This window comes from Gouania willdenowi, chromosome 7, assembly GCF_900634775.1.
Source record: "Gouania willdenowi chromosome 7, fGouWil2.1, whole genome shotgun sequence".
Classification (NCBI taxonomy): Eukaryota; Metazoa; Chordata; class Actinopteri; order Blenniiformes; family Gobiesocidae; genus Gouania; species Gouania willdenowi.
In genome coordinates, this window is record NC_041050.1 from 32,332,053 (window position 1) to 32,355,637 (window position 23,585).

General features: G+C 39.4%; 1 protein-coding gene across 3 annotated transcripts in view; it reads left to right on the top strand.

Moving 5' to 3' along the window:
- samd11 (sterile alpha motif domain containing 11) overlaps positions 1-23,585 on the top strand; it is a 79,967-nt gene that overhangs the window by 16,200 nt on the left and 40,182 nt on the right. For all 3 annotated transcript variants that reach the window (XM_028453816.1, XM_028453817.1, XM_028453818.1), the window contains exons 3-5: positions 1,536-1,711; positions 13,229-13,338; positions 23,198-23,290. In XM_028453816.1, the coding sequence (XP_028309617.1) occupies positions 1,536-1,711; positions 13,229-13,338; positions 23,198-23,290 (379 nt within the window). The remainder of the gene's footprint in view (positions 1-1,535; positions 1,712-13,228; positions 13,339-23,197; positions 23,291-23,585) is intronic.

The window sequence follows — 23,585 nt, forward strand, 5'->3', positions numbered from 1 at the left end:
ATATAACCAACCAGCTTCAAGGACACAAGAAAAGAACAACACACAGCTTTTTATGCTACAATGCAGTTTTAAGGTAAAAAACATGTAAAACTGAGATTCAGTGGACTACAGTCCACGCATAGATAGGAGACCCATTGGTCATTGGATCATTGACTGGACACAGTGTTGTGCCCAATTATGCAATTCAGACTCAACCCTGTGTGTGTTGATCTATGGACTAAACTTAGAGAATTGTGGCCTAAGAATTTGCATCAGGTGGTCAACGGAATGTCACTGCTGGAATAAGAAGATGGTGGTTTTTTTTTATCTTGCTATGATGCAACATATTCTACATGAAATTCCTGTAACTGGGTTTGTTTTTTATGGTAGGTTTAAAAACTATATACAGTATGTCTTGTTTGATTGCAGGTTGATTGTGATATTAGCCCCTGTGCGGGTGTCCTCTTATAACTTCAGGCAGCTAGAAAAAGTTCCTGTACACCTAAGCCACTTACGGAATGAAAGTTTTTAAGTGTAAAGTAGTCATCAGCCCAGGGCAAAAATATGCGTCCCGTCCTGCTTGTGTCTTAATTCTGAAGTCTGAGATACTGTGTACCTGGAAGTTGTGACATAAGAGACTCGACAGAGGTTGATTGCTTTTGTTTTTGTGGTTTGATTCTTATGTAGTTCCAGTCCTAGCTTACTAGCTTCTTTATTTGCCATGTGGCGGACTGCCAGAGCCACCAGGCATTCTATGATCTGCCCGTATGTTGACTGCAGATGCCAGGTCACGCCTAGACCTGATTGTGGACCCCTCCCTTTTTGTTTGAAAATAAAATACTGCTGCTGGAGTAGAAAAATCTCTGATAAAATGACCAGTGGCCAACTTTCCACTTTCCACTGGGTCGTACATAGTTCCGGGGTTAAATGCAGTCGGTCTGTAATCGGATTTAGCTCCTTCTCAGAATAAGCAGGGTTTTTTCAATGATTTCTATTTTTTATTTCAAATACCTGAACACAACGGATGAATTGCCAAAAAAATTCTGCCCATCTGAATAATTCAAACCAAAAAGCAAAGGCTTCCAATATTTGAAAAGGATTGAAATAAAATATCACTTGATCATTCTTCAAATTTTTACTAGAATTGTGAAGATATTTGGTAACACTTTACTTGAAGTTCTATACACAAAGGCTGACATTATGCTGTCAGTATTATGACAAGACACCTGTCATTAGCATGAATAAGGTGTCACGAAGGCTGTCATTAAATGTTGTTCATTACTCTAACCCTTTGTTACCCTAACCCCTAACCCGACTAGTTCAAAAATGCCAACATAACTCCAAAGGTGTCATAGCTTAGCAAACAACACCAAATAACAGCCTTCATGACACCTCATTCATACTAATGACAAATAATGACAGCGTATTGTCAGCCTCATGTATGAATATTCAAGTAAAGTATTACTAGATATTCTATGTAAAAACAAGTAAACTAGGTATTGTGGAGAACTGGATTTCCAAAGCTAACCTGTCTTTTTTCCTTTCTTGCTTTGCAGAACCGTGGGCGCTTGGCAGAGAAACGCACCATTCCCCTTCCACCCAACCGAGTGCCCAAAAAGGAGCTAGCCTCTATCTTCAGCAGTGACGACAGTGAGGGCAGTGAGCGAGCCAGTGGAGATCATGCCCATATCAAACAAGAAGACGAGTTGCATTACAGTATAATGAGAAAAAGGTAAGGCACGTTTTTCTGTTTGGTTGGAATTAGGATCCATTGTCATTTATTCCTCAAATGTGCGACATGTTTTCTAGTTGTCAAAAGTTCAATGTGTTTTGTTTCTAGTGCCAAGTCTTGGTGTATCTGTTTTGATATGATATACAAAGAGTAATCTGAGTTGCCGCTGCCAGCTTTAGCCCATCCCATGTGTAGCTAGAGAGAGGTATGATCATAACTCAAAGGAAATTAAAGGCTGAGTGTTATAATTTGCTATTATGCCTTTGTTGTTGTAGTCTCGTAAAAGGCCTGAGAATGTCTTAAAAGGTTTCGCTTTCATTTCAAGGGAATCATTTGTCATGCACAGTTAACTAAGATTATAAAGCTGAGGATGGGACAAGACGTGTAGAAAGAGTCAGAACATAAAAAGATTTAGCATCTGCTGACGCAAAATCATTACAGATAAAACCTTCTCGTGCAGCATGAACTAAGGGGCAGCCTTTCTTTAGCATCCCCTCCTTCTAAAATTCTTGTGATATTTGTGTTTCAGCAGGAGAATAGTGAGAACTATTTGTTGTAGTTGGGCTGTTGTAGGTTTGGAAGCCAAGAAGGATCTGAATAGGTTCACGATTTTTGGCCAATATCAGATGTACTGTATAGGTTTCTCAGTAAATAACCCATAGGTGAAGTGTTTATTGCTGTGTCCATATGAAGTGATCAAAATGTTTACTACAGATTTTATATGTTGACGGGAGTCCCATATTGATAATCCACCTAATCACATCTCATGGGGTGGTTTGGATCCATCTCATCCCAGAATGCTTCTCTGTTGCAGGATAAAGCAAAGAGGTTTCCTAGTGACATCACTTTCAGTTCTTGTACTTAATGAATTATGGATCACATAGTGGCAGGGTCTTGGGGTCATTAGCAGAAGAACGGATAATTACTTTGCTAATAATTCTGTGATCTTCATGTAAACAACTACGGTGTGAAACAGAGATATACCATATATAGATCTATCAATCTTCGGTCAATATCCTCCTAGATTGAATTTTTTATATGGTAAAATGATTTTCAAGAGAATAAAAGGTAAACTTTATCTGAAACATAGTTTGATAATTGTTAACTACGTATGTGTAAGTCATAGAACTTCATCGCGTCTTCAGTTTGGAGTTTAATTAAATTGTAAACGAGTCTTTGTCGAATGTTTATGACAATTACAAAGTCAAATATCTGACTACGATTACAATTATAATTGCGTCAAGATTGTACTTGATTACCAATTTCACAATTACAATTATAATTGACCCCAACCCTGGCCTGAACCATGTGTTGAACTAAGAGTTTTTTTGACTTTTTTGGAAGAACAGCCTGCCCCTCTGGCCATGTGATGCCTTTCCCTTTTAGAGATCTAGTTTGCTGAGTCTTGAATTCAAAGAACCATTGCGGCAAGGGTCATGCATCATGTGTGTCAGCTTAAGAGTCATTATAGGGGATAGACCCTTTTTCTGGTCTGTATCAAATATTTAATTGTGTGGAAAAGAAGTGTGAAGGGCCACAGCAGCACATGCTTTCACACTTGAACCGAGCTGACATTTAGATTGAAAAAAAAAAGACTTCATACATCAATCTTCATATCATCATGCATGCAAACAATAGGGCATGTTTATAATGATATCACCTCATTAACATAAGTCAATGATAAACTGAAGTAAAATTAATTTTAAATTAAATGTTTTCTTCTTTAAGCCTGTTAAAACTGGTACGCTAATACTATGTAATTACTCAGTATCAGGATAGATGGATTTGTATCATTCAAATGTCAAACTATATGGAGAGACATGATGCTCAGAGTGTTCATTGATCAAACCTCAGAAAGTCCCCAGCAGTATTATAGGCAGCTTGTGCAACCTCATTAAAGGAGAGGATGTTTTTCATGCCTAGAGACTTGCGTGTGACAAGGCGGACGGCACAGCAACTGTGAAGCTTTAAATGGATCCGCTAACCTCGTTTAAGGAGGCCTCCCCTCCCCCTGACACTTGTGCCGCTGGCGTGTTAAGATGATAATGAATTTAAAGAACACTTATGAGTAATATGCCAGGCTTTTACCCTTTCAAAGGCGACGGACTCGCTGGAGCCGCAGTTTTGGTCTGTCGTGGGCATCCGTCTCGGCTCTGCTTTTTCCCCCAATGTGGGTCTGGACGAACAGGATAATGGGATGTCCAATCATGGAAATGTGATTTCCATTGACCGCAGCATCGTAAGTGAGTCGTAGAGGGGTCTTAACAAATTGGATTTGGACGATGGATGTGAAAAATACTGGGCCTCTGTTTGAGTGTGCCTATGCTGTCTCATTCTCACATCATCAAGGCAGGCGGGCCCGTTTGTACTTAAATACAAACGGGCCCATCAAAAATGCCACATGACAATTACTACTTGATGTACAAAATTAACATCTTATGGACCACATTAGGGATTTTTTTTCTTCATCATTTAATGATTAGATTCTCATTACTTGTAATGAGAGATTTCGACTTTGTTTTATTGCAGCTGACTGTATTCTAATTAAGTTGTATTAATAGCTCATATATTACCATCTCCGAGCTTTGGTTGATTTGACCACTCCGTAGATTTATGCTGCTTTTGCTGAGCAAGCAGAAGCTGGGTTTCCATTACAGATTTTCGCAAAATAAAAGCGATATTATCTAAATGTCAACAAAGTGTAATTCCGCTTTGAACATGTTCAATTGAACGTTGTTTTGGGGAGGAGCCTCGTAACTCCCGTAAAATCTCATCCCACAAGACTTTGCTGCAGAAAGACGGACGCTCAGAACCGCCTCATAACACTCCGTATTCCTTTGTTGTTTCGCGTCTAATGTGGCAGTTTTAATTTTTAAGTATAATGCTAAGAAATGTCCCGGTCTCCTTTTGTTTACACGTACCGTGTCATGTTTTCCCGGAGAGCAGTGGTCATGTGACCAGGTACCTCACATCACGTGACCAGGTATGTTACGTTCTGTGACGTTTATTTGCAGAAAAAGTGTTTCCATAGCGTTTTTGCAACATCTTTCATTAATCAAAATGTCTAAAATTCCTCCTCATGAAAGCGCAAAAACGTTTTAGCAATATTTGAGTGCTTTTTCAAAATTCAGGTGCTTCCATTAACAGTTTTTATTGCTCTATTTTATTACCCATTTCCAAGGGTAATGGAGAACCAGCTGACAATTGCCAATAGATCGAGGTGTATAAACTTCTATCTCAATAAGATGAATATTATTTAATCCCTGTAGGATGTGAGGCATTTTTGGAGTGCCTATAAAACCCAAGTTACAGACAATATACAGTTTGTTGGTGATTTTAAATCGTGGTTTCTAATGGTTGTGTGGAAAAATGGCGCCAATCTTGTGTGTTATCAGAGTATGAGCTAACGTCTGCGTAAACCACTAAGGTTTAGTGACAGGTCCATCCTACCCATCTGCTCCTTGTGCAAACTGTTTTGCTCTTTAATCACGCCACCTCACTTCCTCCTTTGCTTCCGCCATAATTAACCTGACCGTGGTAAACCTGAGCTGTGGGTTGCTTCTTTTAGGAAGCACGAGCCTTGTGATTGAGGTGTCTTGCTCAAGGGCAAAAACAAAGCTTACCTTTATTGCAGTGAATTGCAGTTGAGTGGAGATAACAAGTGTCTGATTGAAAAGTGCTGATCGAGAGTCTGCGTAATTACCGTGCCGACCCAACTGCCACAGATTTCAGTGGTACCCACTCACATCCCGAACCATTTAGGAGGAAACATTTTGCTAGAACCATTAATAATCCTTAAATAACAAAAACTATAATACATTTTATCAGCTACATTGAAATCAGATGTTTTAAACAGCAAGCCAATGTTAAGGTCTCTATAGATGGTGTTCTAGTTGACTTTGTTTTAATCTTTAGTTACATATTTAACCAGTCAAACATACATCGCTTCTGTCAGTCTGCCCCAGGGCAGCTGTGGCTACAACAGTAGTTTACCACCACTAAGTGTGGAGTAAAAAAAAAATTCCCTTAGTTCTGTAAAGCGACCTCGAGTGTCCAAATAAGCGCTATATAAAACTGATGCATTATTATTAATAATATTACAGTACTTAATTAAAGCTTTGGTTTAGCTTACTGACAGCTGGTAGCTAATGGTAGAAAGTGGATGAGATGATGCTTAAAAACACAAACATTTACAGAAACTTTAATTTGAATTTAAAAACTTTGTAAGCACTGGTCCATACTCGTTATAGCCTTTTGTAATCATTGTCTAAAAAATGCACACACACACGTACGCACGCATGTTCACACACACTCAGATGTGTGTCTGTTGCTTTTGACATTTTGTCCTCTGGCTTAATTGAACTGCTGTTGTTGCCTTTTGTCAGCCAGAGGTCACAGACAGTGTGATTTTACTGCAAAGGGCTCAAACCTTGAAGCACTAATTAGCTTCAGGGTGGGTTTTTTTCCAGCTTTTTAGCTGATCTTTCTGCTTCACAAAATGTTGGTCTTGTTTACACACATTTAACATAGCAACCGAGTTCAGTCGTGGATTGGTCTTTGGTGAACTGCACGACGTTCATTAAATCCACTGAAAACCTTGTTGATATGTTAACTTGCCTTCAAACTACTTGGATATCACAAATATGACCACTGTCATTTCAGTCAGTAGCTTTAGGAATGAGGTTGAGAATTTGAAAATAGTCAGAAAGCCATTTGGCCCCACACCTAACATCATGTTAGGTGTGGGGCCAATTTTTAAATGTGGTAAGTTTGTTTCCGCCAAGCTCTAAATCTCCTCTTTGCCAGATATTGGCAGTCATCTGAATCAGTGTTCCTGATCATTCACACTTTAAAGTGTAAATACACCCCAAAACCCTTTTTTTTCTTTTGAATATATGTTAAATGGGTATGAAGTAGTGTTGTTGATTGATCCTAGTCAACTCTTGACATTTTTGTCAAAGTATTAAAATGAACCATATTTTGATGTAAAAATGTAGGAGTGGCTGTCCTCTATGGGTTGAAACCCAGCTATTACGCTTTGCTATTGGCTGAGAATGGGAGTGTGATGTTTTTCTGAATTCTTGCATCACAAACCAGCACTGTTGGCCCCGCCCCTCCTATAAAAACTGGTAGGAGGAACTTATATTTCCTGCTCGCTCAATAGTCTAAACATTAAAGCTGCAGTATGTACATCATTTTTGGTGTCATTCGGTCAAAAATCCATAATAATCTTTCAGCATATTGTAATTCAAAGTGTTCAGAGAGGACACTGGACCTCTGCTCTTACTCTTGCCTCTGTATTCAAGTTTTAGAAATCATGACCCATAAGCTGTTTTGGTTGTTACTGTTGGCTGCTTGACAAAAGTCAATGCACGTTCACCTTGTGTTGTTAGCGAAGGTGCAATGGCAGGCGTTTCAGCAGGATAAGTCTCCATCGCGGCATTAGGCAAAATGGCTCACACGGACAAGCAAGCCAAAAAAAGGAAGAACGACATACACGGAACGTACGCAAAACGGACTTGGCAAGGTCCGTGCGGACTCAAAGTGGACGTCCGTGAACGTGCGCGTAGTTGTTTTCATTCTAGTCTCACGATTCTACATACTACAGCTTTAATGCACCGCTCTGTTGCGGACTGCCTTCACTGCTGTTATGCTTGTGGCTCTAGCACTATGTAAATCCAAGCCACTATCATCATTATTGAAATGTATGAGCACCCCCATTTTTTTCGAAAAATCACAATAAGATGCGTAATCTGGATTCAATCCTGATGAAATACAGTGAGGTAGTTGAGGAACCAACCTGACATAACTCAGTCAAATTTCATAAAGATCGATCAATTACTATGATGGGAGATTTTTCTATTTTTCAAACTGATCCAGAATCAGTAGATTGATCCAGATTCCCTCCAAGATTTTATGGAGTACTCCATGGCGTAAGGACTATCTTCCGTTAAAACTTGTCACAACCAGTACTTTTGGCATAATCTTGCTAACTGTCAAACAAATTCATAAATTAACGCCGGTGAAAATATTAGCTCCTTGGTGTAGGTAATGAAGTCATATATAAACCACTAAAGAGATAAAAAAGCCAAAGTAAGAATTCCTGGGTTTTGCATTGTTTTGTACTGCTCTTTTCTTTTTTGGCTCACCTCATGTCAGCCTGTACTGCTAGAATTCTTAAAGCCATGTATCATGTCATGTACATATTGTACCTGTGTATTCCTCTTGAAAAGCTTTCCTCAATGAGAGTCAAAGAAACTCAATTCTCTGTCATATCAATATTTTTTGCCCAAGTTCATAATCTCCCATGCTCCAGTTATTGAATATTACATTATGCCAGGTATTGCTGTGCGCCACCTGCGCATGTACGCACCGCCTGTGCATTCTTTTCTCAAGCAGATGAGGGGAGTAAACATGCAAACAGCAGATGTTACACAGCATTCGCAGCCTGTCTCTGTCTGCACTACCTTCGCATCCCCGCGGTCTGTCTGTCAGTGCTTTCTCAGCAGTGGTGTGAGACGTGGCCAGCTCACACTGTGACCTCCAGTCCCGTCAGCTCAGCTCCATGTGCCAATGCCACAGCAGGGCACGACTGTGCTTTCATACTGCTTTTTGAATCCCATTGCCAAAAATCTTCTCATCTTGTTTGTCTAGCTTTAACTTTGTAAATCACGCTGTGCTGATTGTGGCAAGCAGTTCTTTTTTTATCAACAAATGATAATAGACTTTCAAAGTGAGTGAATGAAAAAAAAAAGATCAATCATTTGGTAAAGACAGGACCAGGGACTATGGTTGATATGTTTTTCCCTACACAGCATTGTAATAAATTACTTTTGTACGGTGGCTGAGAAGTGTTAAACACATTTACAAATACCACAACACATTTACAAATTACTGCAACACCTTTACAAAAGGTTAAAACAAATTAACAAATATGGAAGCACTTTTACATTTACAATGTGCCATTGTAAATGTTTCAACATTTGTAAAAGTGTTTTGCTATTTCACTTCATATCACTTTAGTCAAATAGCTTTATTTTGCATGCATTTAGATTTGGTGGTAAGGCTTTGTTCTGGGACCTTTCTGCCCGAAGCGAAGGAGCTCCCATTCACTTTTCCATGAGCTACATGGAGAGGCATAAGCAGAGAGAGCGGTCAGCATGAACCCCTGGAACAAAAACACAGCTGTTTAGATGGCAACAAAAGACACAGTTTAATTGGACAGAAGAGGAGGAGCTGGGGTGGGGGTTGGTTCCGAGGAGTGCTGAAGTAAGCATGTTGCTGTGGTTTAAATGCAGCGCAACTCTAACTAATGGGAAGCATAGAACATGATCGGCTGGATGATTGAACTGATCAGGGAATGGATGCTGTCAGTTGTTAACAGCTACTGACAGATGGGGGGCTGGCGCGATACTAAAAAAAATATAGATTTTTAAGCTAATTAAGTTTAAAAAAAAAATCAAAATTGTAAATTTGTTGTGGCATTTGTAAAAGTGTTTTGCTCAAGAATGTACATTTGTTGTGGTATTTGTAAATCTGTTTTGCACTTCTCAGCCACAGTACTTTTGGATGCAAGTATTGATAGTCAAGTTAGTTTAAAACATAATACATGTTTCGGTTCTTATATTCATTTAGAAAGTTTCTATGGTCACTTGATATATCCCAATAACATATTTATTATCATGAATGAGAAATTATAGTCACTAGTCAATAGTCCTAGAGCAAATGTAATTACAAAAGAGCGTGATGCCATCAGTGATGTCCAACACCACTTGACTGATATCCTATATTAGTTCCTCAGTGTCTGGGTCAGTCTTCCTGTTGTGTGTCAGCTGATGAAGGAGCAGTATTTACCAGTTTGGGGATGAGCTCAGGATGAGATGATCGTCTCCAGCATGCACCTGGATGATAAGACAGCTCAAGTCCTTCTTAGCTATCAGGCCCGACAGCCACGTTAGACCCCCCCTCCACACACTCCTCCCCCACCCTGTTCTTCTTAGCCTTAGGAGATCCTTGGGAGATCCTTAGGGAGCGCTGACTCAGGAGACTGGGTTTTAAACAGCGTCCCTACACTCCCTCTCTATCATTGGCTACGTGAGTGTGACCTTGGCTCCTAACAGCAGACAGAGAGTAGGTGGGGGTTGATGTGGAGGGCAGAGTTAGGTGGAGATAGGACTAGCCCCTCATTAGTCCAAGCTCAGGCGGGACAGCTCAGGAGAAATGCGCTAATTAACTAACTTACAATGTCCTTGCCGTTCATGGCTAGTGTCCACATTGCCATGGGATAATAACCCTGTCACCTCAGAATGGCATTAACATGATCACTTTAAATGACGGACGGAGGGTGGAGGTAAAACGCAGAGCTCGGCTACTTGATGGATTTAGATTAGAACAAGTAATCTACACTTGTGTGTGTTTTAAATATAGCAACATGCAAACCATAGAGTGACCATGGTTCAGGTGGTAGAGAGTTTGTTGAGTATTTGAACCCTCAAACTCTGATCCAGAGGTTGGGGGTTTGATCTGTTTGTAAAATTTAGACACTGAACCCTCAGGAGCTCCCAATAGTGGATTAGAGGCTCAGTCCCTTTAGGGTGTACATGTGGCTGATATTGGCCATGTTTTTTTCATTCGGAATTAATTATTCTGAATAAAATAATTCGGAAATAAAGTGTTCTGCTTCGTGTTTACATGGAAATAGTCATTCCGAATTGAGGATTACATGGAAAACACGTCTATTCCCCTTTATGCAATTCCGTATCACATCTTTTGGGAAAAAACACACAACAAACCCATTCTTTTCAGCTACAACATAGAAGACCATATAAGAAAAACTGTTTTTACTTTTATTTTTATTGTAGTTTTGAAGAAGCAGCTTGACAATAACATACTGTTTCACTTTCATCAGCTGAGGAGAAGGGAGATAGATGACCGTACTTTGGCCAATCAAAGCCAGCGGTTAATGCCACAGCGCTACCTCCACTTTACAGGATTTAGAGTGAAAGGAGACCCGCGCGTCTTTAGTCAAGCTCTGTTTCCTGGTGCTTCATGCCCCAATGAAGCCTGTTTTGTTTGCAGATGTGGGTTTGTGTAATATGTCCACGTGTCCGTGTGAATATCCGCATGTTTACGCTTCCATCCACCCACTCTTTTCAATCCATGTCTTCTACGGCTCTTATTAAATGAATAGTCTCGGATTGAGTCTGGGCGGCCATCATGGATTATGTTGTCACCATCGCATCATAGTGACAGGTCAAGCATGCATCAGAATGACTGGAATTAGTTTAAAGTGGAATCAAGCGTTTACAAGATTTAGAAATTATTCCATTCGGAATTAAAATCAGAATAAACCAGCCACTTAGTTTGGATTCATTTTTAATTCGGAATGGACATTTTTATTCTGAGTTAGGTGTTTACAAATCATTTTAATTCTGAATTCCAGTCGAAGCTTTCATGTAAACGTGGCCAATGTAAAGTGATAATCACATTAGTAGTAATAATAATAATAATATTATTGGTATGACAGAAATATTGTTACCCCATGTCTAAAGGGCTTTTTACCTTCCTAAACAAAACAGTATCATAGCACAACTTTCAAACTCAAAGACTTAGAAGTTTTACAGTCACTGCTCGGTCAAGCATTTCTTTCCCTGTCAACGGATGGCGACTTCTGTGTCTGAGACCCCTTTCTGAGTCACTGGTTTTTTGTCACTGAACAATGGTGACTGGTGAGGACAGCATGGCAGCATTACCCTTCAACTTTGGTGTTAGCGTGTGGAAAACAGCTCGGAGACTGGAAGCCTGATATTAAGGCAGGACCCTGTAATCATGGGACTGTAAAATAACCAAATGCAACAGCCACAGACCGTGTGGCCTCGTCATGGTGGTGGCAGCTAAGAACCCTTCACTTCTTCTGTCCCATAAACAGTGTTTGCTGTATCACACCAGACCTCCTTCGTGGACCATTCGGCTTAGAATAAAGTCTTTAAAGGAGATTCCAGTTTATAAGTAAATGTGCTGATATGAGGAAACTGAGATGTGTAAATGCTGACTATGATGCAGCATTCATGTCCCATTTATACAGTACTGGTGGTGGTGACGATATTTGGACAGTGAACTAATAAATCAAACCCAATTTTCCATGCAAGGCTGCCGCACTACTGCACACATTAAGTGCCTATTCCCATAGCTATACTGTCTAATGAGATCAGAAGGGTAATCAGATTGTGAATGCAATACCTGCAGGACAGTTGGACTTTGCAGCGAGTGTGTGTGTAAATCCAGACTGGGTTTGATTAGGTGTTTGTGAGAAGGATATTTTTAATGGATTATTTTAACGAATATTGAGTTAGAGCAGTGGTTCTCAAACTTTTTTGGCTTAAGTACCCCCTTTCTCTTACTTCTGAATCAAAGTACCCCTTTGTTCGACTACAACATTTTGCTCATAGTACTGTGAATAAAACAACTATAGAGCATGATGATGGAATGAATGAGTGATAACACATTTTAAAAGGTCTAATTTTGTAAATAAGTGGAATAGAACCTTGTTTTGTGCCTCCTTAATAGATTTATTTCTATAGTTTTTATCATTTGAGCACTTTTATTACTATTGTTAGTAACTTTGTAACCTATTTTTTTATTTATTTATGCATTTATGTTTGAGTACATGTGTGGAATGTATGGCACACACTAACTGTTTATCTATCTATCTATCTATCTATCTATCTATCTATCTATCTATCTATCTATCTATCTATCTATCTATCTATCTATCTATCTATCTATCTATCTATCATCAAATTCCACCTGGTGTGGGACTTTGTATTTTCACTTCATGTTCTAATCAAAATCATTTCCATTATTATAATGATTATCATTTTTAACTAAAAATAAACATTAATAAACAAACCTCATATTTATAGCACTTTCATTTGTTAATTTCCCTCTCTCTCTCTCTTTCTCTCTCAAGTACCCCCTGTTGTGCCATCGTGTACCCCCATTTGGGAAACACTGGGTTAGAGTATGATTGCAAGGCTAGAACCCACTTTTTCCTCACTGCTGTACTCTTTAACATCCTATTTTCTTAAGCATTACTCATCTATCATTTTTATTCATGTATTGTTCACACTTTTTCAAGCTCTCCAAACCAGAGCTTGAAAAAAAGCCATAATCAGGCTTAAACCCGCTAAACCACTTACGACTTGTGAATATGTCCATTAATACATCTTAGAGGAGAAAGATGAGCAGGGATGAGACCTGAAAGTGCTGGATACAGTGTTCTGTCAGAGTGTATTACTCCCCTCAGGGCTATGGAGCCAGTTGAATCAGAGACACTTGTAGCTGTGAAGATTCTGTAGAGATTTACATTTTAGAGAGGACAGGTGTAACAGAATGGTGGTCCTCTATAATAAATAGTGTGTGAGATGATGTGGGTGAACATATGCCTGTTTGGATTGGCGAAAAAGCACTGATGCAGCCCTTGTGACATCTCTCTCCTCCTGTGGGTTTGTGTTGCAGTCGTGACAGCGACCTCTCTACAATTATCTCCAACCTGCACAACACCAGACAGCACGGCATGCCCGAGGGCCAGTCCGCCTCTGACCACAGCACCACCACTGGACACACAGGTAGGAGAACCCCCGTGTGCTATGTATGTGCAAGGTTGGGCTCAATTACAATTGTAATTGTGTAATTGATAATTAATTACAATTATGGCGTAAGTATAATTGTTTATGTGATTTTAGAAATCTGTTGCAGTCGTAATCGTAAATTAAATTGTTATTGAGTTTAGATAATTGTCTTTGTAATTGTAATTGCCATTAAAATTCTATAAAAATTGTCAATTATAATTTAAAAACTGGGAAGTTTCAGTTCTATGTGCAGTTCTACACATATATACAGTAGTTAACAATTATTAAAATATGTTTCATATCAAGCTTTCCCGCATTTTACCATTTAAAAAAAAGATAAAAAATCAAGGGGTATTCTGACACAAAAAAGGCTCAGACGCCCACACCAAAAATATTAAAGCTTATAATTTCAGTGATTAAGAAGCTTAACAAGGTAACCAATTGATAGGAAATAAATTAACGGATAAATATTGGTTTTTAGTTGATTTTACAGCTGATTTAGGACCTGTTATCGTCAAAAGATGCTAACAGAAAGCTAACACAAGAGGAAGGTTAACTTTTATGAGGTTGTTTATTTCAGGCTCAGTAATTGCAATTAATTGTATTTGAACTTTAGTAATAGAGGACTTAATTGTAATTGACTTTCTGAGGATGTAAAATTATTGGAATTTAGTTGTAATTGGAAAGAATGCCTGTCACTGTTATCGTATTTGAATTGTAATTGGACATGGGTAATTGAAAACGTAATTGTAACTGAAAAATGTAATTGACCCTGACCCTGTATATGTGTATTAGTTTGATTGCATGTCTTTCTTACCATTCTATTGTCTTTTTCTGCATCATGGTCGTTGATCACCTGCAACACGTGCAAATGGTCCATTAACCATTTCATTTACTCTAATTTGTCTGATTGGGGACATTAGCTTAAGCTTATTACTGATTCCTTAAGGTTGCCCTCAAGTTGATTGCTTAATGTTCTTCCCCACCTTCTCTGCTCAACTTGAGGATTTTTGTTAAACCCCCTGTTTTAAATTACCTTCAAATAAATAGCTTTGTTTGCCATTAATCCAGTTTTATGTGAGCAGACGAGCTATGATGTGCATGTGCTAAACTAAGAGGTTTTCCTACAGCTTACATGCCAAACACAGACAGCTTTTAATCATAGTTATTTGTCCAGTTCCCCGTATGAGGATATTGTGCTGCCATCAAGACATATGGTTGTACCGTCACTGTGTATTTGAACTAATTAGCATGTCCTAGATGATGATGCGGTTACGATAGTGCCTATTCTAATGGCGTCGTTTGGTTTACTGTACCCAATAGGCTTATCTTCACTTATATGAATCATTCAATGAGTGTAGTGCCACTGTAGTAACAGTAGTGAAGTGTTTGTACTAATTTACTGCATTTTGTCAACAAAACTCCTAACCTGGGGTCAGGCTAGTAATGCTTTTACAATCTTAACCACAATTGTTTCTTTGTAAGACACCTTATGCATATAACAGACACATGGATGTAATTGTGTTTACCCTAATTTAAAAAGGTGTATTTTTTTATTTTTTTTGTTGCTATTTTTGCTGCCAGTGGTTCAGATTTGTCTCTTCTTATCCCATTAGCTCAAGGCTCAGCAAGTGGTATAATCACCTCAGGATCAACACACTGTACCCCCTTTCTGTTTGCTCTTTTCCACTGTCTGCCAGATTAATTGCCCATACGGTGCCTGTGATATCAGGTAGTGTGGGTGGAATCTGACTGCTCAACAGTCGGCTCAGCCAGCCTCTAAGACTCCATGTTTCCACCAATATATCAGATATTACATTAAATGAAGAATTTGGAGTGCTAAATTGTGTTGCTAACGGAAGAAGACAAAAGGCAAATAGAGCTGGGTGTGGTGTGATAGAGGAGAGTGGGTGCACAGAGCTGCCTACGCGGTACGGGGTCCGACACCCCAAAAATATGTTCGTTTGAGCATTAAAAAGAGATTTAACTGGCTGCTTAAGCGGCTCTCCTCACGTCTGTAAACAAGTCCAATCCGATCAGCCTTTAGCTTTAATTCTGTCTGCCAGTGAAATTAGACACACATGTTCTTAAACACACAAATAACACATAGATATGCAGAGGGGCATCTATACAAACTCAGCTCAGGTTTGAATTAGCATCCAAATACCAAGGTGGCTGAAATGTTTGTGCAGTTTTTATAATAGGATATTTACCTTTGAGATCAATGTGACTTTGAAAGCAACTGTGATATTGTGTTCACCAAAAACCAACTCAAGGAGGTGTAAACAAAACAGGACATGTGACCTACAAAAAACTAATGCAACAAGGAGAGACAGAGAGATGGCGTAAAGCAGGGGTGTCACTATTTTTGTTCAGGGGCCAAATACGGAGCAGTTTAATCTCAAGTGGGCCACAGAATTTATGTGGGAAAATGAGTAATTTCAACATTTTTGTGGCCTAGTTGACACTCCTATATATACATAAAACACAAAATATGTTAGAAACCGAGAATATAAAAGCAATAGGTGACAGATATCAGTCTTCATTTCAATTTTCAAGACTTTGTGACCAATTTCTATTTAATCAAGGATGATGGAATGATTTGAAGAAAATTGAAGGATTTTGTTAGAATTTTGAGTTTTTCCAACAGTTAAACACAAATTTTAGTTCAGGGGCCAAATACAGAACAGCTTGATCTCAAGTGGGCCACAGTTAGTAATTCTGATGATTTTGTGTCATAGTTTGCACTTCTACATATACATAAAATATTAAATATATAAAAAACCGACCATATCCTAGCAATAAGTGACAGTTCCATCAGGATTTCAATTTCCCTGTTTTTTTGACCAATTTCTATTGCAATAAGGGAAATATGTAATAATAATAACAATTAAAAATAACTGCAATCGTGCGATAAAAGCACCGGGAAAACACTGAGCACCTGTAAATATTGTTGAGTTTCATTTACACAATGATTCATGTTTTCTCTGTCATTTTTACTTTTTCCTACGGGCCGAATTGGATGCTCCAAAGGGCTGGATTTGGCCCCCGGGCCTTGAGTTTGACACAATGGAAGAATCATTTTTGAAATGGCGTCATAGTGGAGTGATGAATGTACGTTAATGCTATCGGGGGGTGAGCAGAAGCATGGTGGCAGGCAGCTCTCTGTCTGTGTGTGTGTGTGTGTGTGTGTGTGTGCGTGCGTGTGCGTGTGCGTGTGTGTGTGTGTGTGTGTGTGTGTGTGTGTGCAGGGAGCTGAGAAGGAAAGGGAAGCTTGCTCGCTGGGTCGTCTCTGTGCCGGAGTGGGCCGTTAATTAAATCTGGGGGACAGACAGGAGGGCTGCCTCCCTCCTTCGTCTCGCCCTCCCTCCTTCGCTCTCTCAATCCCCTGCCACTGCTTTTTCAGCAGCTCTATGAGAGGTGGAGGAAAGGGAGGAGGGGAAGGGGAAGGGGAGGGCTGGGCGCCGACGCTGAGAGTCTGGCTGCCTGTGGAGACTGTAAACCGTAACTCTGTGGTCAGACCGGAGACTCAAACAGGCAGATAAGGTGTTTTGGGGCCACCTCTCTCTCTCTCTCTCTCTCTCTTTCTCTCTCTCTCAGACTCCCAGAGGCAGTTACCGTCTGTGTGTCTCTGTGTGTGTGTGTGTGTGTGTGTGTGTCTCTCTGTGTGTGTGTGTCTCTGTGTGTCTCTGTGTGTGTGTGTGTCTCTGTGTGTGTGGTTGTAGCAGTGGTTTTGGTCATATTTTACTTGTGTTCGTGCATGTGCACCTTTTTTTTATTTCGGCGAGTGGTTTTAAAGGCCTGGTTTCAGATGTTTGCTCGCGTGTGAATCCGAACGTGTTGGTGCAAGACCGAAGCTGTAAAAAAAACCCGGGTGTGAGCAAGGATTGGATTTAAAGTACAACTAGGTAGTTATCACATGATTAACATAAGGATGACAATTTAACACAAAGATTTGTGCTGATGTTTGCTTCATCACACACAAAGCTCAGAGGGAACATAGCTTGTAAATGAACATCCTGCTGCTTAACTAGAAATGGAACTGTGCTGACTAATGAAAATAGGCATTTTTTTCTAAAGGGGTAAACTTTTTCTTTCTCTTACTTTATTCCTTAATTCTCTTAAACTCTTACAAAATAAACATTATTTGCTCACTAACACTTTGACATCGACATCACTCACTTAATGTTGATGTCCTGTTTCACTAAAGGTGCTGCTGTATTAGACTTAGAATCTTTAAGCTTAATTGTCATTGCACATTTGGTTGCAGTGACATTTGGTTTAGCAGCAGCAATGTTACCTCACAGCCACAATATTAAAATTATAGACGCTGCGGAGCAATGGCCAAGACAGCCGCTGCTGGCATTTAAAGACATATTTAAATTGTTCACATGAGAGTGAAATTCAAAATATTGTAAAAAAGAAATCTGTTTGTGAGATAGAATTTTGATATTTCCCTAACTTCATCTACAATGACTCCAAAATCTTGTCAGTGAAAAAAATAAATAAATATTAATAATATATTTAGCAAGAATTTGCAAGTATATGTTTGTATTACCGTTCACAGTCAAACATTTTGATGTAAAGTAGACTTAATCTGTTATGTTCATTAAGTTTTGATAAAAACAGTATTGGAGTTACTTTTTGGTGAAAATTGCAAATCTTCAGCACACATGGCTGAATGTTTTTTCACTTTTCAACATTTCTAACTTTAGAAACTTGCTGTAGCGCCACCTTAAGAAGTGTTGGCCTGTTTTTACAGCTGAGGCAATCTGACATGGACCTTTGGCAAAATTTGGTAATTTTTGTACATGGAAAGAAGAAAAAGAAGAAGAAGAAGAGGAAAAAAAAGCGAACACGCAGGATAACAATAGGCTCCCAGCAGCTTAGGCTGCCTGACCTCTAAATAAGTATATTTAAACAAAATAAAACGTGTAATACATCCTTAGGAACATGTTAATCATACATAAATTGTACATACATGATTGTTAATAATAACAGAGTGCCAGGCCGCTATATTATTCAGTACATCCTATTAAGGTGACGTTCAACTTTACAGGTTGATGATCAATTTCTAGCCATTGTTTAGGCCAATGGTGAATAATAGGTTTATTCTAATTTAATAGGTTGCTTTTAATGACAAAGACAGTATGTAAAAATCACTTTGTTTTTCAAAGAAACATAAATTATTGCATTTTGAGTTGGTACATACTGTACAAACATTGTTCTTTAGAAAAAAACTTTAATGGTACCAAATTAAAGCACATTAATGTTTAACAGTAAAAGCCTATATCCACTTATGGGTCCCAACCCATGAGTTGAAAACTTTATAATCTAGTAAAGTAATTGTTATAAGTAACAGCTTTAGTTTTTTGTGAATGTAATCAAAATTGGTACTTATTAGCCAACACTTTTCCCGCCTTTGATTGTTTAGTTTTACTGAATATATGAACTTTAGCCAGAGTTTGTTCCTTTTTCTATTTCATTGTACTCATAAACCATAAAGCAGCTATTTAATACTTTGATCTTATAGTGACAGCCACTGCCTGGCACTTGAATATATAATATAATATAATAATATAATGTTCATGTTTAGAAAAATAATAATACAAAAACTAATTAAAGAGTGAAATATTGAAAGGTTTTGATTATAAATACAATCATAACAATCATTGTTTTCACAACTGACATCATCATTTTTCTGTTGACAAACTGCAGTAGTTTTTCTCATTTTAAATATATGTTTATCTGAGCACGTGGCGTTACTGCATCTGCCTCTCGGTAAGATCAGAGGCGCCTCTTGCCCCGACTCCATCGCCTTCACACCCCGCCATCCTCCGTTTCCTTTCCCAGCTGCATCGGCCCGTAAGCCAATCAATGGCAGAGCTTTCAGGGCCGGCGGAGGCCCCAGCGCACGGAGTGGGGATCAATAAGTTATTAGCACCATTCTGTCAGCTGTAATGTGGAGATTGATCGGGGGCTGCGGCTGGCGGCCCACCCGACAACCACGCCTGTCACCCCCTCATCCACGCACACACACCCCAGCTGCTCTCGCCATTCTGCCCCTTCTGCCCCCCTCCTTCCCCAGCCTGATAAAGATGACAGATTAACGGAGTAAGAGAGGAATTAAGGAGTCTGGCTGTCTGAGCTGTCAACAAGCTCCATGGGTTAGAGAGAGAGAGGAGAGAAAGAAGTTTCAGGGAGAAGAGAAAATCAGAGAGCAGGAGGAAAAAGAATCTCCGTGATGATTCCCCCCAGCAGTGTCACATGGAAGAGAAGTCGTTTAGGTCCTGCTGTTTCCTCTTTTTCTTCCTCTTCATAGCTTCTCATCCGTCTTTCCTCTCAGTCGGAGCAACAGCAGATAAGCAGGAGGTTAACTAGCAAGGCGGAACTAAGACAGAGGCCAGGTGATGGTGTGTTCAAGGTCGAAGTCCTTTAAAAGTTTCTCTCGAGGTTCTTGATGAGAATTAGCAAAACCTAGTGGTTAAAAATAGCTGTGTTTCCATTACCTTTGGAAATGCGCAAAATCTAAATAGCGCAATAAAAACTGGTAATGGAAACACCTCAGATATTGCTAAAAAGGTTTTACGCTTACATGAGGAGGTTTTTCAAACGTTTTGATATTGAAATGTATCGCACAAACGCTATGGAAACACCTTTTCCACCAATACACGTCACAGAACATGACGTACATGGTCACATGACGTGAGGTTCCTGGTCACATGATCACTTCTCTCCGAGAAAACATGATGCGGTACGTGTAAACAGAAGAGGAGACCGGAACATTATACTTTAAAATTATTATTGCCACAGAATATGGATTGTTATTAAAAGGTTTGGAGCGTCCATCTTCCTGCAAAGTCTCGTGGTATGAATTTCACAGGAGCTACGAAGGCTCCTGCCCTAGACAACCTTCAATAGATACACGTCGACATTTAGAAATATTGTGTTTATTTAGTGAAAATCTGTAACACAGCTAATGATCAGCTGATACCAGCAGATACATTTTGTTGAGAATAATACAGTATAGGACAGTTAAAATCACAGCTATAGGCATAAAAAGGATCCCCGGACTTCATAATGGCTAAATGCTTTGCCTTTTTAACAGGAATGTAATGGAGAAGGGCCTGGGGTTTGAAGCCTGACTGTAAGCGGTGTTAGTGGGAGTAAAAGGGTTAGTATAGATGCTAGAGCCGAGCTTGGGATTCGGTATTAAATGGGAGCGTCGGTGCTCTAAGAAGCCCCATTTAATTGGCTTTAAAAGCTTTCCGCCCTCAAATCTCTAGCCCTGGAGCACTCGTGCAGGAGTCGCAGTGTCTTGTGTGAGGTTGGCTCAAGAGATGACTCAAGTGTGTGTTTGATCAGAGACTGTGTGTGGATTGGTGGAAGAGGGGGTTCAGCTAATGGGGTTTCGAGCTCGCTTTGTTAATACTTCACTAATAGGATAGATGGAGGCTTTGGAGAGGCTTTTTTCCACCTGTTTTGAAGACTACTAAAAGACGTGATCCCCACATATTTTTAAATGAGATGGAAAACAAAAATGAAAGATCATAAAAGAGATGGAGTTTGTGACCACACTTGTCCATTAGTGCTGCGTTCCCTTCCCCCTTTTGCCTCTTTAGGAACGGTGCAGGGAGTGGATCTCCTCAGGATCCTGGGAGCCTACATCAAACACCAGATCATTAGTGAACCTCCTCCCTCTCATCCCTTCTGGCTTGCTTACTCACCCTATCATCCACACTGAGACTCTGTTTGCAGCAAAACCAAATTCCTCACTCGTTCCTATTCCTTCCCTCTGTGTCTTGTTAAAGAGGGAAAATGAAGTATTGGTTAAAGGTTAGAAGTCAGAGCCCACCTCAGCTGCACCCTCATGATGGGTCTGTCTACATTTCACTGAGATTGATATAAATACATTGAAGAGAACACATAACAGAAAACTCCCACCTGCCCTTATCCCCATGGGGCATGCACAGAGGTTAAAAGAAGTAAAAATACAGAAACAGCGTAAATACAAAAACATGGGTTTGAAATAAAGAGAGAGCGCAATGACAAACGGCTCTTTCCTTCCTGTCGGGGCTGCGTGCTGTGTGCTCTGCATCCCCTCCCTCTCTGATTAGGCTTGTATTGATTTGAGGTGTGTTTGAGGGGGTGGAGGTGAGGTGATGGTGCGGGTAAGGAAGAGAGTGATTAGAGGGGAGGAGAGAAGGAGGACGCTGTGTTGGGACTGCTGTAATTGCACATAGGTCGGCTACCCCTTATTGGTGGTAAGGTTAAAGGTAGTTGGACAGCAGGAGGTGCAGGAGCACGACATGTGAGTTCACGCAATTGTAAACTGGATGCTCTCCTTATTCTTCAGGTGGAGGTTTGCAGGTATCAGGGAAGACAGTGAAGGTGGAAAGTAAAGTATTAAAGTATTGAAGTGTTTTTACTTCATTCTTACCGTGATTTCTTGTGTTTCTTCGGACAGTGATTTCTGTTCTAGTTTGTTCCCAGGATTCCCTGTGATATCAGAATGACGTAACAACACTTCTGTGCATCCGTCTCCGTGACTCCAAATCCCACAATGCAATGCGCAAAACTTTTCAGACAACGTCAATAAACAGTGGAGCTCAATGAAAACTTTTGGTAACACTTTACTTGAAGTTTTAAACCTAAAGGCTGACATTACGCTGTCATTATTATGACGTGTCATGAAGGTTTCCATTATGTGTCATTCGTTACCCTAACCCTTCGTTACCCTAACCCAGGGGTGTCAAACTTATTTTAGTTCAGGGGCCAAATAAGGAGCAGCTTGATCGCAAGTGGGCCGCAATTCGTAATGTTGACAATATTGTTTATTGCATTGTGTTTTTACTTATTGTTTATCCCTGTCTTTGTGTCTTTGAGCACTGTAGAAGCGCTATACAAATAAAATGTATTATTATTATTAATATTGTGCCATAGTTTGCACTTCTATGTATTTATAGTAAATATGTAAGAAACCGACCATATCCAAGCAATAAGTGACAGATACCAGTCCCAACAGGATCTTCACTTTCAATTTCCTAGATTTTGTGACCAATTTCTATTTATTTAAGGGAAATATTATGGAATAATTTGAGGAAAATTAAAGGATTTCGAGTTTTTTTTTAAAACAGTTTAACATTATAAATGGATGCAAATTTGAGATTAAAAACACTGGGAAAACTGTGAGCCCCTGCAAATATTGTTGAGTTTCATTTCCACAATGATCAATGTTTTCTCTGACATTTTTAATTTCTCCCGCAAGCCAAAGTGGATGCTCCAAAGGGCTGGATTTGGCCCCCGGGCCATGAATTTGACACTGGTAAGGTGTCATAATTTATCGAACGGCACATGTTGACAGCCTTTATGACACCTGACCTTATTCATGCTAATGACAGACAATGATGACGTAATGTCAACCTTATGTATAAAAGTTCAAGTAAAGTGTTACCAAACTTTCAAGAGGAAATTTAAAACTTTTACACATTTTTTTGAGCAAATTATTTTCGATTTGTTATCTATCAAAACAAAATCTTGGCTCTCTAATAAATATTATGGACACTTCAAGACAGAAATAGAAAGAGATACTTTTGGAGAAAAAGGAAAACATGACCATTCCTATCTTTAGCACACGAGCACATTTATGAATAAGATGAACAAATACATACACAATCTACAGTGGTATCTTCTCCACATGCTCATTTCTCTGCTCACTATTGTCCTTTTTAAGCTCTTTCTTCTCACTCTGTATATCTAAAGCTGCCTTTACCCACACAGAAGAGGGTGGTGTTTTGGCCTTCACCTGAGGGTTTATCTCAGTTCTCTTTTGACTTCTGGGTGTGTGTGCTTTCAGATGACCTTCTAGGAAAGAGGAAAAGCTTCTCTCCCAGCAGCAGCAGTGAGTGTCCCTCAGACAGCAAGAAGTCACGCAGCGTATCTCCCAAAGGTAGGACAAAGCATTTTGTTTTTAGCCTGAATAAAGGACTAAGTGTCCATTATTCATGCCCTCTTTTTGTTTTGTGTTAAGTTGTTTTAACTTGTGCGTCTATTCCAATAATCCAACATTCTGTGTTTTAAAAGAAAGTCAGGTGAAAGATCTTTAAACTATCAAATCAAATACTTTTATTGCTGCGTTGCCTAAAGCTTTTTTCTTTCTTTCTACTACTGTTAGTAACGGCCAACATATAGACAGCGAAGCAAACCTGCTGTTCAATTAGAATCTCTAGATAAGAGATGGGGAA